This window comes from Melanostigma gelatinosum (genome assembly GCF_949748355.1).
Source record: "Melanostigma gelatinosum genome assembly, chromosome: 23".
Taxonomy (NCBI): domain Eukaryota; kingdom Metazoa; phylum Chordata; class Actinopteri; order Perciformes; family Zoarcidae; genus Melanostigma; species Melanostigma gelatinosum.
The window spans coordinates 6,919,622-6,932,635 of NC_136656.1; the positions used below are offsets into that span (position 1 = coordinate 6,919,622).

The 13,014-nt window shown below is 43.4% G+C and overlaps 1 protein-coding gene and 1 long non-coding RNA gene across 3 annotated transcripts; one reads left to right on the forward strand and one right to left on the reverse strand.

Moving 5' to 3' along the window:
• LOC306796372 lies at window positions 1-1,719 on the forward strand. Its single transcript, XR_013773050.1, has 2 exons — window positions 1-84; window positions 212-1,719. It is a non-coding gene; the product is annotated as an uncharacterized lncRNA (long non-coding RNA).
• A 778-nt stretch (window positions 1,720-2,497) lies between these two features.
• tnk1 (tyrosine kinase, non-receptor, 1) lies at window positions 2,498-10,735 on the reverse strand. Of its 2 annotated transcripts, none has more exons than XM_079295258.1 (14): window positions 10,479-10,735; window positions 8,602-8,776; window positions 7,590-7,660; window positions 7,294-7,485; window positions 6,957-7,109; window positions 6,582-6,859; window positions 6,365-6,491; window positions 6,042-6,188; window positions 5,816-5,910; window positions 4,700-4,942; window positions 4,273-4,328; window positions 3,490-3,965; window positions 3,298-3,393; window positions 2,498-2,845 (listed from the first exon to the last, which is right to left on the reverse strand). In XM_079295258.1, the coding sequence occupies exons 2-14, from the start codon at window positions 8,762-8,764 to the stop codon at window positions 2,726-2,728; spliced, it is 2,217 nt and encodes a 738-aa protein (XP_079151384.1). In that variant the 5' UTR covers window positions 8,765-8,776; window positions 10,479-10,735; the 3' UTR covers window positions 2,498-2,725. The 2 variants fall into 2 exon arrangements, with proteins under 2 accessions (XP_079151384.1, XP_079151383.1); XM_079295257.1 differs by having other exon boundaries at window positions 8,602-8,780.
• Window positions 10,736-13,014: the final 2,279 nt, after the last annotated feature.

Consider the following 13,014-nt stretch of genomic DNA (forward strand, 5'->3'; position numbering starts at 1 on the left):
GACACGGACAACTTTGGCATCCAGTTCCCGCTGGACTTGGATGTGAAGCTGAAAGCTGTGCTCATGGGAGCCTGCTTCCTCATAGTAAGACCATATTCTTCTCCCCCCCCCCATCTTTGAATAACAACACTTTTATTTTTTGTATACTGTACTTTCTGCCTCGGTCTTATAAGGGGATGAATTGATTTCCTTCTTTGTTGCCACTTTGCAGGATTTCATGTTCTTCGAGAAGGTCGGGGAGGCCAACCAGCGCAGCACGGTGTTTTCTTAACGGAGGACAAAGCAACCGCATGAGAGCAAGTGCCAGTTATGCAATCTCTGTACTTGTATTTTTTCATTTCATTTTTTTTCAATCCTTCCTTCACCAGATTCCAGCCAAAACGGTGATTTGCAGCTGGATCATTTCACACACACACACACCGACCGAATTGAGCTCATGAACTCTTGATTCCAGATGCCTGCCATGGATTGTTTTTTACACTCGGTGACTGATACCGGCTGCCACGCTGCCAATGTTCCTTACATTCCATACAGTCTGTAGTTTTATCTACTTGATGTGGGTGAACGTTACCGCCATCTGACATCTCATCTAGTGCTAATTAATGTTCGCGTCAATATCAATGTTGTTTGAGTGCTAACACATTTTTGCATACAAACGAGCTAAACTAAGATTGTTTGCATGTTAAACATTCTACCTGCTGAACATCTGCTTGTTAGCGTTTAGCTCAAAGCACTAAAAACCGCCTCGCAGAGCCGCGAGCGTGGCTGTAGACTTTTAATCTTATGCGTTAACCAAAGCTTCATATACAACCTTTTTTTTACATAAATCAGCCATTGTAAACAGGCTGCCATTATTTAGGGCTTATAGGAAGTGGTGGTTGTGTTAGCGAGAGGAGGGGGGGGGACGTCTTTTGGTCAATGGTATTTACCAAAGCGCTCTTTCTCTACCACTCGGCGACCTCTATGCCTCGAAACCGTCTGCCTTAAAAGTTGTGTGTACATCATTGACTACGCTGTAGCACAGGCTACAGTGTAAATGCTCTCATGCTCCCTCTGTGGTTTAGTGGTTACCATTGAGAGGGGCGTTCCTGCCAAACCTCGCCCTCCAGTTGCTCGAGATGCCACTGCCTTCAACATGTGCCACTGTAATGATAAAGGAGAGATAGTGTAATCTGTGATGAAAATAAAAAGCAGAAGTTTAGGTTGGTCAAGTGAGAAATACAAGAAAACGCATTGACTTTGTGTAGCAGGAAGAGACCCGAGTGTGAACTTGTGAAATACGGTCTGATCGCTGCGCTTTAGAATGGATTCAAAGAAAAATGTCAGGTTTATGTTTGCAAATGCTCCGAATTGCTCTTGGATGCAGCTCTCTGCTCTGGATCTGTTCAGCATTGTTCTCGTGAGACGTGGCCTCTTGTGAGGCTTCGTTGCCACTAGTGCTCTCAAATGCAGATCACAGCTCTCTGTTGTCAGTAACTACATGTGTCGTATCTGCTGTAAATAGCATCAGCTTCTGTGTAGTCTGACCTCAGGTTAAAAAAGCATGGCCAAAAGTTGTACGGTACATTTATCGGAATTATTTGTTCATTGTGTCAGTTTGATGATCATTCACAGCTCTTTTTTTTTTGAATCAGTTATATTTGCAGCAAGCATCCGTTTCCTGTCTGTCAGAATAAATAAATACCCTGTACTTCAGAAATAAAACGAATACGATATGAATCTATAGTTGTGCAGTGTTGTCTGTGTTCTTCTGCGCCGCTGATTGTCGGGGAATTTTTGGGAAGGCCCTGGAACGCCTAAAGGCTGAATGTGGAACATCTGGTTTCACTTGGAAAAAATGATCTGAGCTTCCAAAGGGAAAGAAACATCAGCCAAAGTCCAGTTCAACTACAACTCTGCTTTTTAGTTACTGGCTAACTTTCTCAACACAACATGCACTTTATTGGTGTCATTATCAGCTTCCTTTATCTAACCGAAAGACTTCATCTGTGCCCTACTTCAGAGGCAACAAAAGGAGAAAAAAAAACCCTCCTCCCATGTCACACAGTGAATATCAAACTGCTCCATCCTCCGGAAGAATGTGGGAACTACATGCATAGTATTTATGAGAGCATGTCTGCACATGTCCAATGCCCCTGGGACATGACTCAAACTTTAATCGTCCACCCATAATTTGTAATCCTATGGTTCTTACTGTTCAAGAGTCCCAAATTCAGTGTCTGGTTGTTCAGTTTACGACCACATGGAAGTCACATGGTAATGACCAACAGAATACTGCATATCACGGGTCTGAGTGACTGGGTTGATGTGTCTTAAAACAGAAATTCAATGAAGACTAACTTTGTGAAGACCAGCGTGCGCTTGAACACAACACAAAGTTCCTTCTAAAGTGTTCCCATTAGAGTGTTATAAGATACAGCAGCTCAGCATTTGGACCAGATAATCACATTTATTCAATAAACAATCACTTCTCATACAATATATACAAATGCATTAAGATCCAAAAAATATTTTCAAGATGCACAAAACGCGCTGAACAGCATCTCATTACAAATACAAAAAAGCAGTCAGGCTTTTTCACAAAATTCCTGTTCCCATAGTGTTTGGCAGCTTCCAGTGCCAGAATTGTAGCTGAAAAAGTCCATTTATGAATGATTAAACGTAAAAAAAAAAATCTGCGAGAAAATCCCTTCAGACTCGTCTTTCTGTACTAACTGGGGGCCGCTCATCCGGGCGACCATCGCATCAGGTAGGTGCTGGCCAGCTGCAGGTTCCACTGGTATCTGGAGAGGATCTTCAGACAGTCGTCTCTGGAGCAGAGGCTCAGCAAGTACAGCTGCTCCAACTGCAAAAATACAAACATTTAGAGATGCGTATATCCATTAACACCTCGAGCATTCATGGGGGAACAAGACGGACAAAGAAAGACGGTTTGTTTGCTTTCTGAGTGCTGAAACATTCAGGTAAGCTGCACCTCTGTGCAGGTGTTTCCATCAGCATTCAAATGCAAAGCGCCTGCTGTGAAATCATTGAGGGTATGTCCTGGAGTGCAAATTGTTACAAAATCACATATTAAAAATGGCGGCAAAATGTCAAAAATATGAATGTCAAATTCCGTATTTATAATTGATTCAAGTCACACTTGAAAAGAAGCAGACATCAGTATATATACATAAGGTTAGTCTACATTAAAGGCGAGCATCCAATTCCAACTTGGTGACACATTGTAGATTTGCTCCATTTATCGAAATGAAATACACAATCCAACTTTTAAACGCCGTCATTTCATGGTCTCACCTTGAGTTGTTGTTCAGCTCGCACTGGGTTCCAGTCGTTCCGTTGGAGTGCAGCGTGAACCTCTTCAATGGTCACCCCGTGAACCGCCTCCATGATCTGAGCAAAGCAAGAGCAACGACGCTTGTACTTGTCATCAATTCAACACCTTTTTACACAGAAGACGGCAAAAGATGATAAATCAAGTCGTGTTACCTGTGAGGTGAGATTCTCTCTTGTGTTCTGCGCATGAGCCTTATCTCTGGCTCGCTCCCTCTCTCGATCTCTCTCTCGGTTGTCCGTGAGCTCATCCAGCTGCGGGGTTGAGCGTGCCATGTGGGCCATTTTAGCCAGGTTGCAGCCTCCGATGCCCTGCTGAGGTGGGTAACGCGGTTGAGGCGGAGGCTGCGCCGGAGGGGGCAGGACCAACTGTGGAGGCCATGAGGTGCCTGGGACCCCAGAGGGCCTCCTCTGGGGTTTCAGGTTCAAGCGTTTCAGGTTGGGGGGCGGCGGCCGGGGAGGCGGCGTGATACTGGCCTCGCTGAACCGCCGCGGGTCCTTCTGTATCAGCGCACTGCGAGCTGCCATCACAGGGGGCATGAGTCTGCCGTGCTGATCCACTCTGAGCACCCCTACTGTGTGAGACCTGGGCCGCTGTCCGTTCAAAACTGACTCAAGGCTCTGAGTCATACCTGAAGATACAGACAGGCCTTTTTAATGCACAATTCAAGGTAGCGGCTTGTTGTTTAACAGTAACTTCATAACAAACTGCATTTTAGACTAGAACGTGTTGAGACATAACACAAACAAATGTACGTATGAAAGTATGAAAAGATAAAAAAGGGTGGCAGCCATTTCTACAGGCTATAGCGCTTATTACTGGAGCTGAGCAGTTTTGACTAGATGTCACTGTTTACAGATCTGAGGGTTCAATGCAAAGTGTAATATGTAGTAATGATGCGCTACAGTCTGCGGCTGCTTTTATTTTGAGTGACCTACCTGCCATTTTCTCCAGATTGGAGCCCTCCTTCTCCCTGGCAGGGCCCGCCCTCCCGCTGCACAGACCAGAACAGTAAACACATTAGCTTGACAGCCTCGGCTCACAAACTACATTCTCTGACAGCAGGTAAATGTTCAGTGCTGCACTGTTGTTCTGCAATGAAACACATTGACTCAGGGACCTGGAGATGGAAGTTGATGTGGTTTTCTACCTGATGTAGGCAGAATTCAAAAAAAGGGAAATGTAATTTGAAAAACCACAACGAGCAACTTTTTTTCTTTGTTTTGTAGTATTCTGAACACTACATGAGCAGAGCAGCTGCAAAGGCTACAAGGCAATAAAAGTGACACCCATCTTTGTAGAAGATGCAAACACAGCAAACAGCCGAAGTAAGATGGAGAGAAATGAATGCATGGCGTCACTGACTCGTCCATCTTATCAGGTGCTCCCCAGCAGCGGTCAGGTTTGATGTCTCCGTGCCCCGTGTGGTGCAGGCTGCCATTCAGCGGGGTTGAGATGTAAGGGATGGCAACAGCCGGGTTGGGCCCGGGGTTGCCTGCAGTGGCAACGACGGCAGCAAGAGGGAGCGGCAGCACGGCGAAGCTCGCGGGGAACCAGCCGACTGCCAGCGTATTCTGGTTCTGGCCTCTCCACTCACTCAGCTCCAGACTGCAGAGAGAGAGAGAGAGAGAGAGAGAGAGAGAGAGAAATGTCAATTAGAAACTAAACAGCTGTATTTGTTGAAAGTGAGACTACTGGGATGTAACTTTGGCACAAGTAGGGAAGTCAGCGAATTAGCCACCATATGTTCCTGGTCATACCAGACCAATGAGTCTGTAGTAGCAAAACAAAAAACAAAAAGATGACCAATGTTTTAGCCTCGCTTTAAAAAGAGAAATAAGTTTAAACGTTTGCTGAAGAAGACGGTGAGATGCGGCTCTGAAAAGCTAGTAAGTGGAGTTTACACATACAGTTCCCAAAGGTCAAGAATAAACTTAATGCTAAAAACAAACAATGTTGTGATTAGTTTCATTACTCAAATGCAAAATATAACTGAATGAGTCTGTACCACAGTACTGCAGGACTTTCAGTCTGTGCATTTTACTTTTTATTTTGCATGAATAACACCAACATAATCTATGTATTCTTACACCTCTTTATTGAGTCAATTGTAATGATATTTCATGAGTTGCAGAGTGCACTGAACACTTTGTGACTTAGATTTAAGCGAGGGGTTTTCAATGCATGACTTATTTGAGGCTAAGGACGAAACTATCTATTTTAAGTTGAGTTTTAACGGATGTAAGGTGTATTTTCTGTTGCTTGAAACGCGACTGAATGAAAAAAGATGCAAACAGTGCGTCACAGCTGATAGACTTGTTCAATCAAACAAACCTAATTTGCATTCAAGGACTCCATGAGGTGAGGGCTGGAATGCAGTTTTGAGAGGCCGATTTAAACCCCTGTTTTAACAAAGGCTCATTGTGCTGTTCAAAGTATTTCCTTTACTCTTTTAGTCCCGCCCTCCTTTCTCTCACCCACCCATGGTCTATGACGGTCACGAGGTCGTTGGCCACAAGTGCAAGTTTTCTGGGTTCATCAAAGTCCCTTGTTGCTTGCACCTCCATTGGTTTAGCCTGCAAATGCAGACAGAGGTGAGGAAAAGTAAAACACAGATCTACTGAAAAATCATGCACTTCCAGCAGCATTTTAAGTGACAGATTCTTCATCCCCAGGGACGTTAAAAGCTTCACATTGAGTTGCAGACCTCTGCCACCAATTTCGAGAGCTGGACGAAGCTCGGCCTGTCCGTGGGATTGCAGGACCAGCACTTCCTCATGACGGCGTACAGTTCTTTGGGGCAATCCGGCGGTTTCTCCAGGCGCTCACCCTCCCTCTCCACACGCCACAGAATCTGGATCGGAGAGAGTGAATGTCACAGACACAGACTCTGAGTCACAGGGCATATCAGAAGCTCAAATGGCATCAGGGCGGGGACACACATTCCAAACACGAAGACAAACACGCTGACTGGCATACAAACAGCAAAACCATAGCGTGATCGTTCGCGTGGAGCTGGCATGCTTGTACCTGTCTGCCTGACAGGCCGAACCAGGGCTCTTCACAGAAGCTGAACATCTCCCACATGGTGACACCGAACATCCACACGTCTGAGGAGTGGGAGAAGGTGCCGACACGGAGACTCTCTGGAGCGCACCTGCAAGAAAAACAGGTGGATGGACGTAATTCGTGAGAATGCTCAATATTATTTCCTCCTCCACCCCCCCATTTCCCCAACAATCCTCACCATGCAAACGGGATCCTTTTGTGTGCCGTCATCACATAGTGATCCATCTCTTGGCTCAGGCCTCTCATCAGGCCAAAGTCCCCGATCTTTACCATCTCCCTGGACGCCAGCAGGATGTTTCTCGCAGCCAAGTCCCTGTGGATGAATCTCCTCGTCTCCAGGTAGTCCATACCCGCCACGATCTGGGACGCGAAGAGCCAGAGGCGTATCAGCGGGTACTCGTACTGACGCGAGCGCAGGATGTCGTACATTGAGCCCAAGGGAGCCAGCTCTGTTACCTAGAGGAATGGAAAATAGGTCATTGTGTATTCAAGCTCCCGAACACACCTTAGTTTGAATGAATCCACATCTTATCTCCATGTTTAAACATCTTACCATCTTGAGGGGCTGTGTGAGCACCACGCCATAAAGTCGGATGATGTTGGGGTGGTCCAGTGACTGCATGGTGGTCACCTCTTGGAGGAAGTCTGTCAGTGTCTCCGTCTGCCGGGACATGCTGCTCCTCAGTGACTTTACTGCTACAGGCAACTGAGAGGAGTGAAAAGAGAAAGGCTCAATCCCAATCCTGTCTCTAAACCCCCAGCATCTGTTTTTCATACGGAGACTACGCCATGTTGAATCCTAAACCCTTTCCTGGTACAGCATATAAAGCATCATTCATCAAGAAATGCCAAAATCATGCAAAAGGAAATTCTACAAATCTGTCCCGTACCACTCTGCCGGTGGGCGTGTGCCACTCTCCCCTCTTCACCACCCCAAAGGACCCAGAGCCCAGCTTCTCTCCCAGAATCAGCTCGCTGTCCTGGATCAGACTTGGAAGAGCCCGGCTACCGCCCTCCTGACCCTGAGCCGGGCCGCCTCCGCTCCACTGCTCCCCTCCATCCCGATCACGACCACCGGCCGCCTTTGTGCATCAATGAATGAATAAAAGTTATCACTGATTACATTTAGCTCTCACGCAACAGGCATGAACTTTACAACAACTTTGATACACGACATGTGTCAGACCTTGGGCATCGATGACCGTGCTCGGGAATTTGTCTTGTAGCGTTTCAGAGCATCCCATAATCTTCTTTGTGCTGGCAGGAGAAAAAAAAAGAATGGAATTATGTCCAACATGACAAATCTGTTTGATTTCACAACAGATATAAAGTAAATAGTATTGTTTTATATAAATGTATTAAACAACAATTTCCACATGGTTTCATGGTTTGTGGTGTAACCTCATAAAAACAGCAGATATGCATGTTCAATTAATCAACTTATTGATTAACAGAAAATTGATTTGACAACAGAGATGTCACCTTGAGCTCTGGGAATTTGTGATGGATGATTTTCACTATTTCTTGTCATTGTCTAGACTAAAAATAAATAAATAACATTTATAAAAAATAATCAACAAATAAATTGGTCAAGAAAATAATTATTTGTTGCTCTTCTACTTCACATTGAAGTTGAAAAGAGGCAGGACTGGAATTGAAAGAGGGGAGTGAAGTTGCTGTTCGTCTACCTGATTGACTCGTCATCATACTTTCATCTCGCTTGATCTGCTCTGTGGTTTTTACCGTCTATTAAATATCTGGTAGAGCTGCAAGGATTGGACGATTAATTCATTTTGAAAAGGAGAAAAGAGCAACACACCAAGACCATAGGAAAGTAATTTCTCATTTTCATGGCAGCTTTAAATCTCAACTATATATATCCTCAAAATGGCGTTGCTTTGATGAAACAAAGTGAAATCACTTTACGCTGAGCATTTGATGACAAGAGATGTGGCTGAAAGGTTCAGAATAAACAAGTAAGTGGACGTTGTGGGATTTTTTGGACCATTAATCCATCAATACTGTAAATCCAACACTCTACTGTGGGTAAACAGAAAACAATGCTTTTGTACCAGAAGCAATTCAAACTCTAGTTCTTCATCTTGAACCAACCATCAGTTACTGAGCTTGTCCGATAAGACGGACACTGTATTGATTTGTACCCGGCGAGGATGACCAAAGGAGACGATCTGGCTCACCGGGTTTGCTGATCCCTATTTGCTCCAGGTCGGACTCCTTGACGTAGTTGAAGTGCTCAGCGCGGCTGATGTTGAGGCCATCTCTGACGCGCAGGTAGAACTTCTCCAGCTGGACCTCGGCCAGGAGATGGTACAGCCACTGAGTGTCCTGGTCCATCAGCATCACCCGGCCGACCTGCCTTGAGCGTCAAAGGGTTACACAACAGTTGTGAGACATTTTGTGTATTTAGTGTTCAGCTATACATCTAAATTCCTGACATTCAATTTTGTTAAAGCATCACAATTTCCAGTTATCTGCCCGAAAGAGAGTAAAATCACATAAGGAAGAGGAACAGGCATAGAAGATCCTCAGGAGCGTGAACAAGTGGATTCAGTATCAGTGAATCACAGTGAGTGTTCACTGCGTTGTGATTCATTTTGAACCTCAGAGGCAACAATCCTGCAGGGAATGTGAAAAACAGAGCGCTGGAAACCTAACCTGCGTGTGGTTTCGGGGCACCAGTCTAACTGGATCCTGTTCACAAAATACTAATGTAACTGCTGATGCTGTGCTGTGTGTTGACAGCAGTACGACAGCTCCTGCACAGCTGATTGGAGCTTCATTTTCTCTTTAAACTTAACTATCTTTTTTATTTGCGTTTCTTTAACATCTTTGACAACTAAGCAATTGCAGTGTCCAGAGTCAGAGGCGCAATAATCAGGATAATAAAGTTTTCTTAACTTCCTTATTGCTTAAAAAACAAAAAAGTTAAAACACAGCGAGCTCTTTTTTGGTTAACTCGTCTTCGTTACTATGGGGTTGTGCAGTCAATAAATACCTCTGCTTATCAGCCCAGCAGGTATGAGTCAGGGAAGAACTTCTACATTCCCCCGTCAGCTACCATGGGAAAAATGAACATCTACGCTAAACTAGCAGAGCCACAATGCCAGCAATCACTTGGCTCTTTCTCGCAGCCAACCGATGCTTCAAAAAGCAGACAAGTGCAAGAGGGCACGAGCCTGGGCTTGCATTCATTTCCAGGGACAACACCCAATTATTTTGCATCCAACTTGAATGAACATGAGGCAAATCGTCTGCAGGTCACACTCAACTCCAAGAGGAAAAGATGCACATTGGTCAACCGAGAGGCCTCTGTGATCATTCTCTTTATGTACACAGTGATCAATGTTTAACCTGTCCAGCTACTGAAAACCCCTCTCAGCCTAAAGGCATGTGTTAAATGTGCAAGTATTTAGTTAATAGCTTCATACAGCTGAACAGTAACTTGTTGAACTGGCCTGACTTTTATCTCACAGGGCATTATCTGCAACTTCAAATGACCTGTGTGACGCTGTGTGTGTTTTTGTGCAGACTGTGTTATTGGATGACTGTGCAAGTAGGATTTTCATGTTGTTGCTCGTGGATGTGATTAATGATGGTAGTTTAATCCATAATAATGCAACAGATTTTATTAAGCTGTCACATTAATGTAGGAAGTAAAAAGTACAATATTTCCCTCTGATATGTAGTTAAGTAGAATAAAGTAGTATGCAATTTAACCTCAAGTAAAGTACCAATTAAGTACATTCGCCTACTTAAGTAGATGTAGACCTAATTCTTGTATTCCCTTCACTTGTAAATACACACAATAGCTTCATTTGGGATAACTTCGATTCATAATTAATTCTCAATTCATCTCTAAAAGGACCGTTGACATAAAAAGGCCTTCATGTCGATGCTTTTAGAAATACAGTTGCTCCTTTTTTCACGAAGAACTCTTTGAAACCTGATATGTTCATAAACTTTCTGACTTTTTAAATTAGTTTTTAACGTATTTCCCCGTCCCTATAAACCCGGTCACAGAGAGATAAAAACCGATGCAACATCTTAAACTTACCGTCAATCAAAAATAATAAAAAGTAATCCGGTTGTTGACGGCTATATTTCGTAATCAAACACGCCCCGAGACAATTGATCCATGTTTGCATTGAAACCTCCGGTAAAGTAGACCGAGGACTTTTCCCACAAACCACAGCTCTTCTTCCAATCCTAAACCACCTGCAAATAATTCACCATCTGATCGATTCCGTCAGGTCATCTCAAAGATGTTTACATTACATGTTTCTATGAGTCTGCGTTCTACCTGCGTGTGTTCCGCTTCTTTCTCCGCCTCTTTCCAGTCTCCCTCCTGACCACACCTCTTCCTGGCTTTTCACACCTGAACTTTCAGCACAGCACAAACCTCCAGCCAGGCACAGGTAATAACATAAGCCATTAGCACAGAGCAGTAATGTGACCTCACCAATACCATAACCGTGTGGCAATCTGGTTTAACCTGACAGTGAAGGGAAACACATATTGTTTGCATGTTTTTAAAATTTCACACAGGATAGAATCAAGTGTATTTAAGTTATAGTTAATGAATTGCCGGTTTTTTTCAGTACACAAAATGTACCAAATTCAAATAAATGCTAGGTTTCTGTATGCAACACACTCACACACACACACACACACACACTGTAGTGTCAGGCCTACCTAAAAAAGTTTGCTTTAATCTTAATATTGGTGGCAACAAGTGTACAGCCTGATGTTTCCTCTTTGTTTGAAACTTTTTTCCTCGTAAATTCAACTTTTTGATCATTGTGGAGGCTTTTTGCGATGCTGAATTGATATTGTTTTACCCTGTACATCAACGAGTACGCTCCTCAGTAAGATGCAATACAATTCAACGCACCCACAACGGCAGCGTCTAAAATGACCATAAAGTTGAATCGACTCATCTGTAAAACAGTTTCAACATAAAGTGAACATTGACCTCCGTGAGGATTCACTGCAGGCCCGCTGCATTGGACTCCATTAGTTCTAGCGAGGAGCATAGGCCTAATGAAAGGGGAATTTGAATAGAAAGAAGTGAATTATCCAATGACTTCACAGCTTAGTTTGTTATATGTTGTGTTGTTTCCATTAATTGATCAGAAGTCATCAACTTCTTTTTAACATGGTACGATGTCTAACTGTGAGTTAGTAAACTGTCCAATTAGTCATGTTGAAGTTCAAATTATCTCCACAAATAAGCTGAACATGATGAATTCTCTCCGTTGGCCGTGGTTCATTTTGTTGTTAGGACTCAACAGAAACTTTCCATGAGTCAAGTAAAGAAACTCAAATGTTCTTTTTCTCTCCCACCTGCTGTTGCCAAGCAAGTTTGACAGGATGTTTCTCGCCTCCCACGTGGCTGTTCATTTGAATAAAAACCAGGCAGCACTGTAGACGACCTGCCTGCACTTTGCACTTCATGGTACAGTATATCTCCCCTCGTCGCTCCTCCCTGCCTGCCTTCCTGAATTACTGGAAACACACAAAAGGTCTCCCCCATTCAAAGGACCATGCAAACAGGAGCTTTACGCCTCTTTCATGCACTTCCAACTGAACTAGATTAAGACACAGATGAAAGGTTGCTTAATGATTGAGAGTGAGCTATTGCAGGAATACATTTGGGTTTTGAATGAGTAGTTTTTTTCACAATGATTCAGCCAGGAGCTTAACAAACAACACAAGAAATGACGAGGGGATGAATTAGTAAATCAAACCAATCCGGTTTGAGACAAAAACCTGTCATTTCCAGGATTTGATGAGTCTACAAGTAATGTGTGGGCCAGATGTTTACACTCCTTCTGCTGTCTTAAATCTCTGAGGCTGAAGTTCCTCAGTGTCAGCTTACAGTGGGGGACGCTCTCCATGTCTTGTTTCTTGTTTCTGAGAAAAAAGGCTAGAGGTGAGGAGATGTGGCCCATGAATCACTGCTGGAAAAATTCAGTATTAGTTGTTTGAATTGAGCGTAGTGAAATATGATAGCGTGAACAGTTTTCTTGTGCATAGGTTTATATGTATGATATCGATACACTATGAAATAACGCTGTCAAAGAAATGAGATACATGACGTATGACAGAGGAACAAAGAGTGAACAATTATCAGGCAAGTTGATTCATCTGGTTGCATTATTTGCCAAAAAGGTCGAGAGTCACGTATCACGGAATGTGAAAGGAGATAACGTGACAAGTGGGTTTAATATTAACATCGAAGTTTACACTAAGAATGATGGACTGAAAGGAGTTTAATTAACCCTTTAGACTTCACTGGTGAGTTTATCATTGAAGGCACATGCTGTTCAAACCCACACAACATTATTCTAAATTCAGGTGGAGATCAAATATGTCAGACTGAATTTTCTTGAAATATGTATGAAATGAAAAATGCACACAGGCATCAGAATATGCACATTTGTATGGGATTATGCAGATATTAAAAATAAAAAAACTGAAAATGTTTATAGGCCAGAATAAATGATTGATCTCCTGAAGGGGAGTACAAGGGTAAGAATAAACAGGACTCAGGTACGTATAAAAAAATATTAAACTTTAAAAATGAAGGT

Bases quoted from the DNA above. Each gene is read 5' to 3' on its own strand.
- tnk1 (XM_079295258.1), bottom strand. From the start codon at position 8,764: ATGCTGATGGACCAGGACACTCAGTGGCTGTACCATCTCCTGGCCGAG. The intron at 6,860-6,956 runs GTAAGATGTTTA...CCATTCCTCTAG, and splicing joins TCACACAGCCCCTCAAGATG to GTAACAGAGCTGGCTCCCTT. The intron at 6,492-6,581 runs GTGAGGATTGTT...TTTTTCTTGCAG, and splicing joins AAAAGGATCCCGTTTGCATG to GTGCGCTCCAGAGAGTCTCC.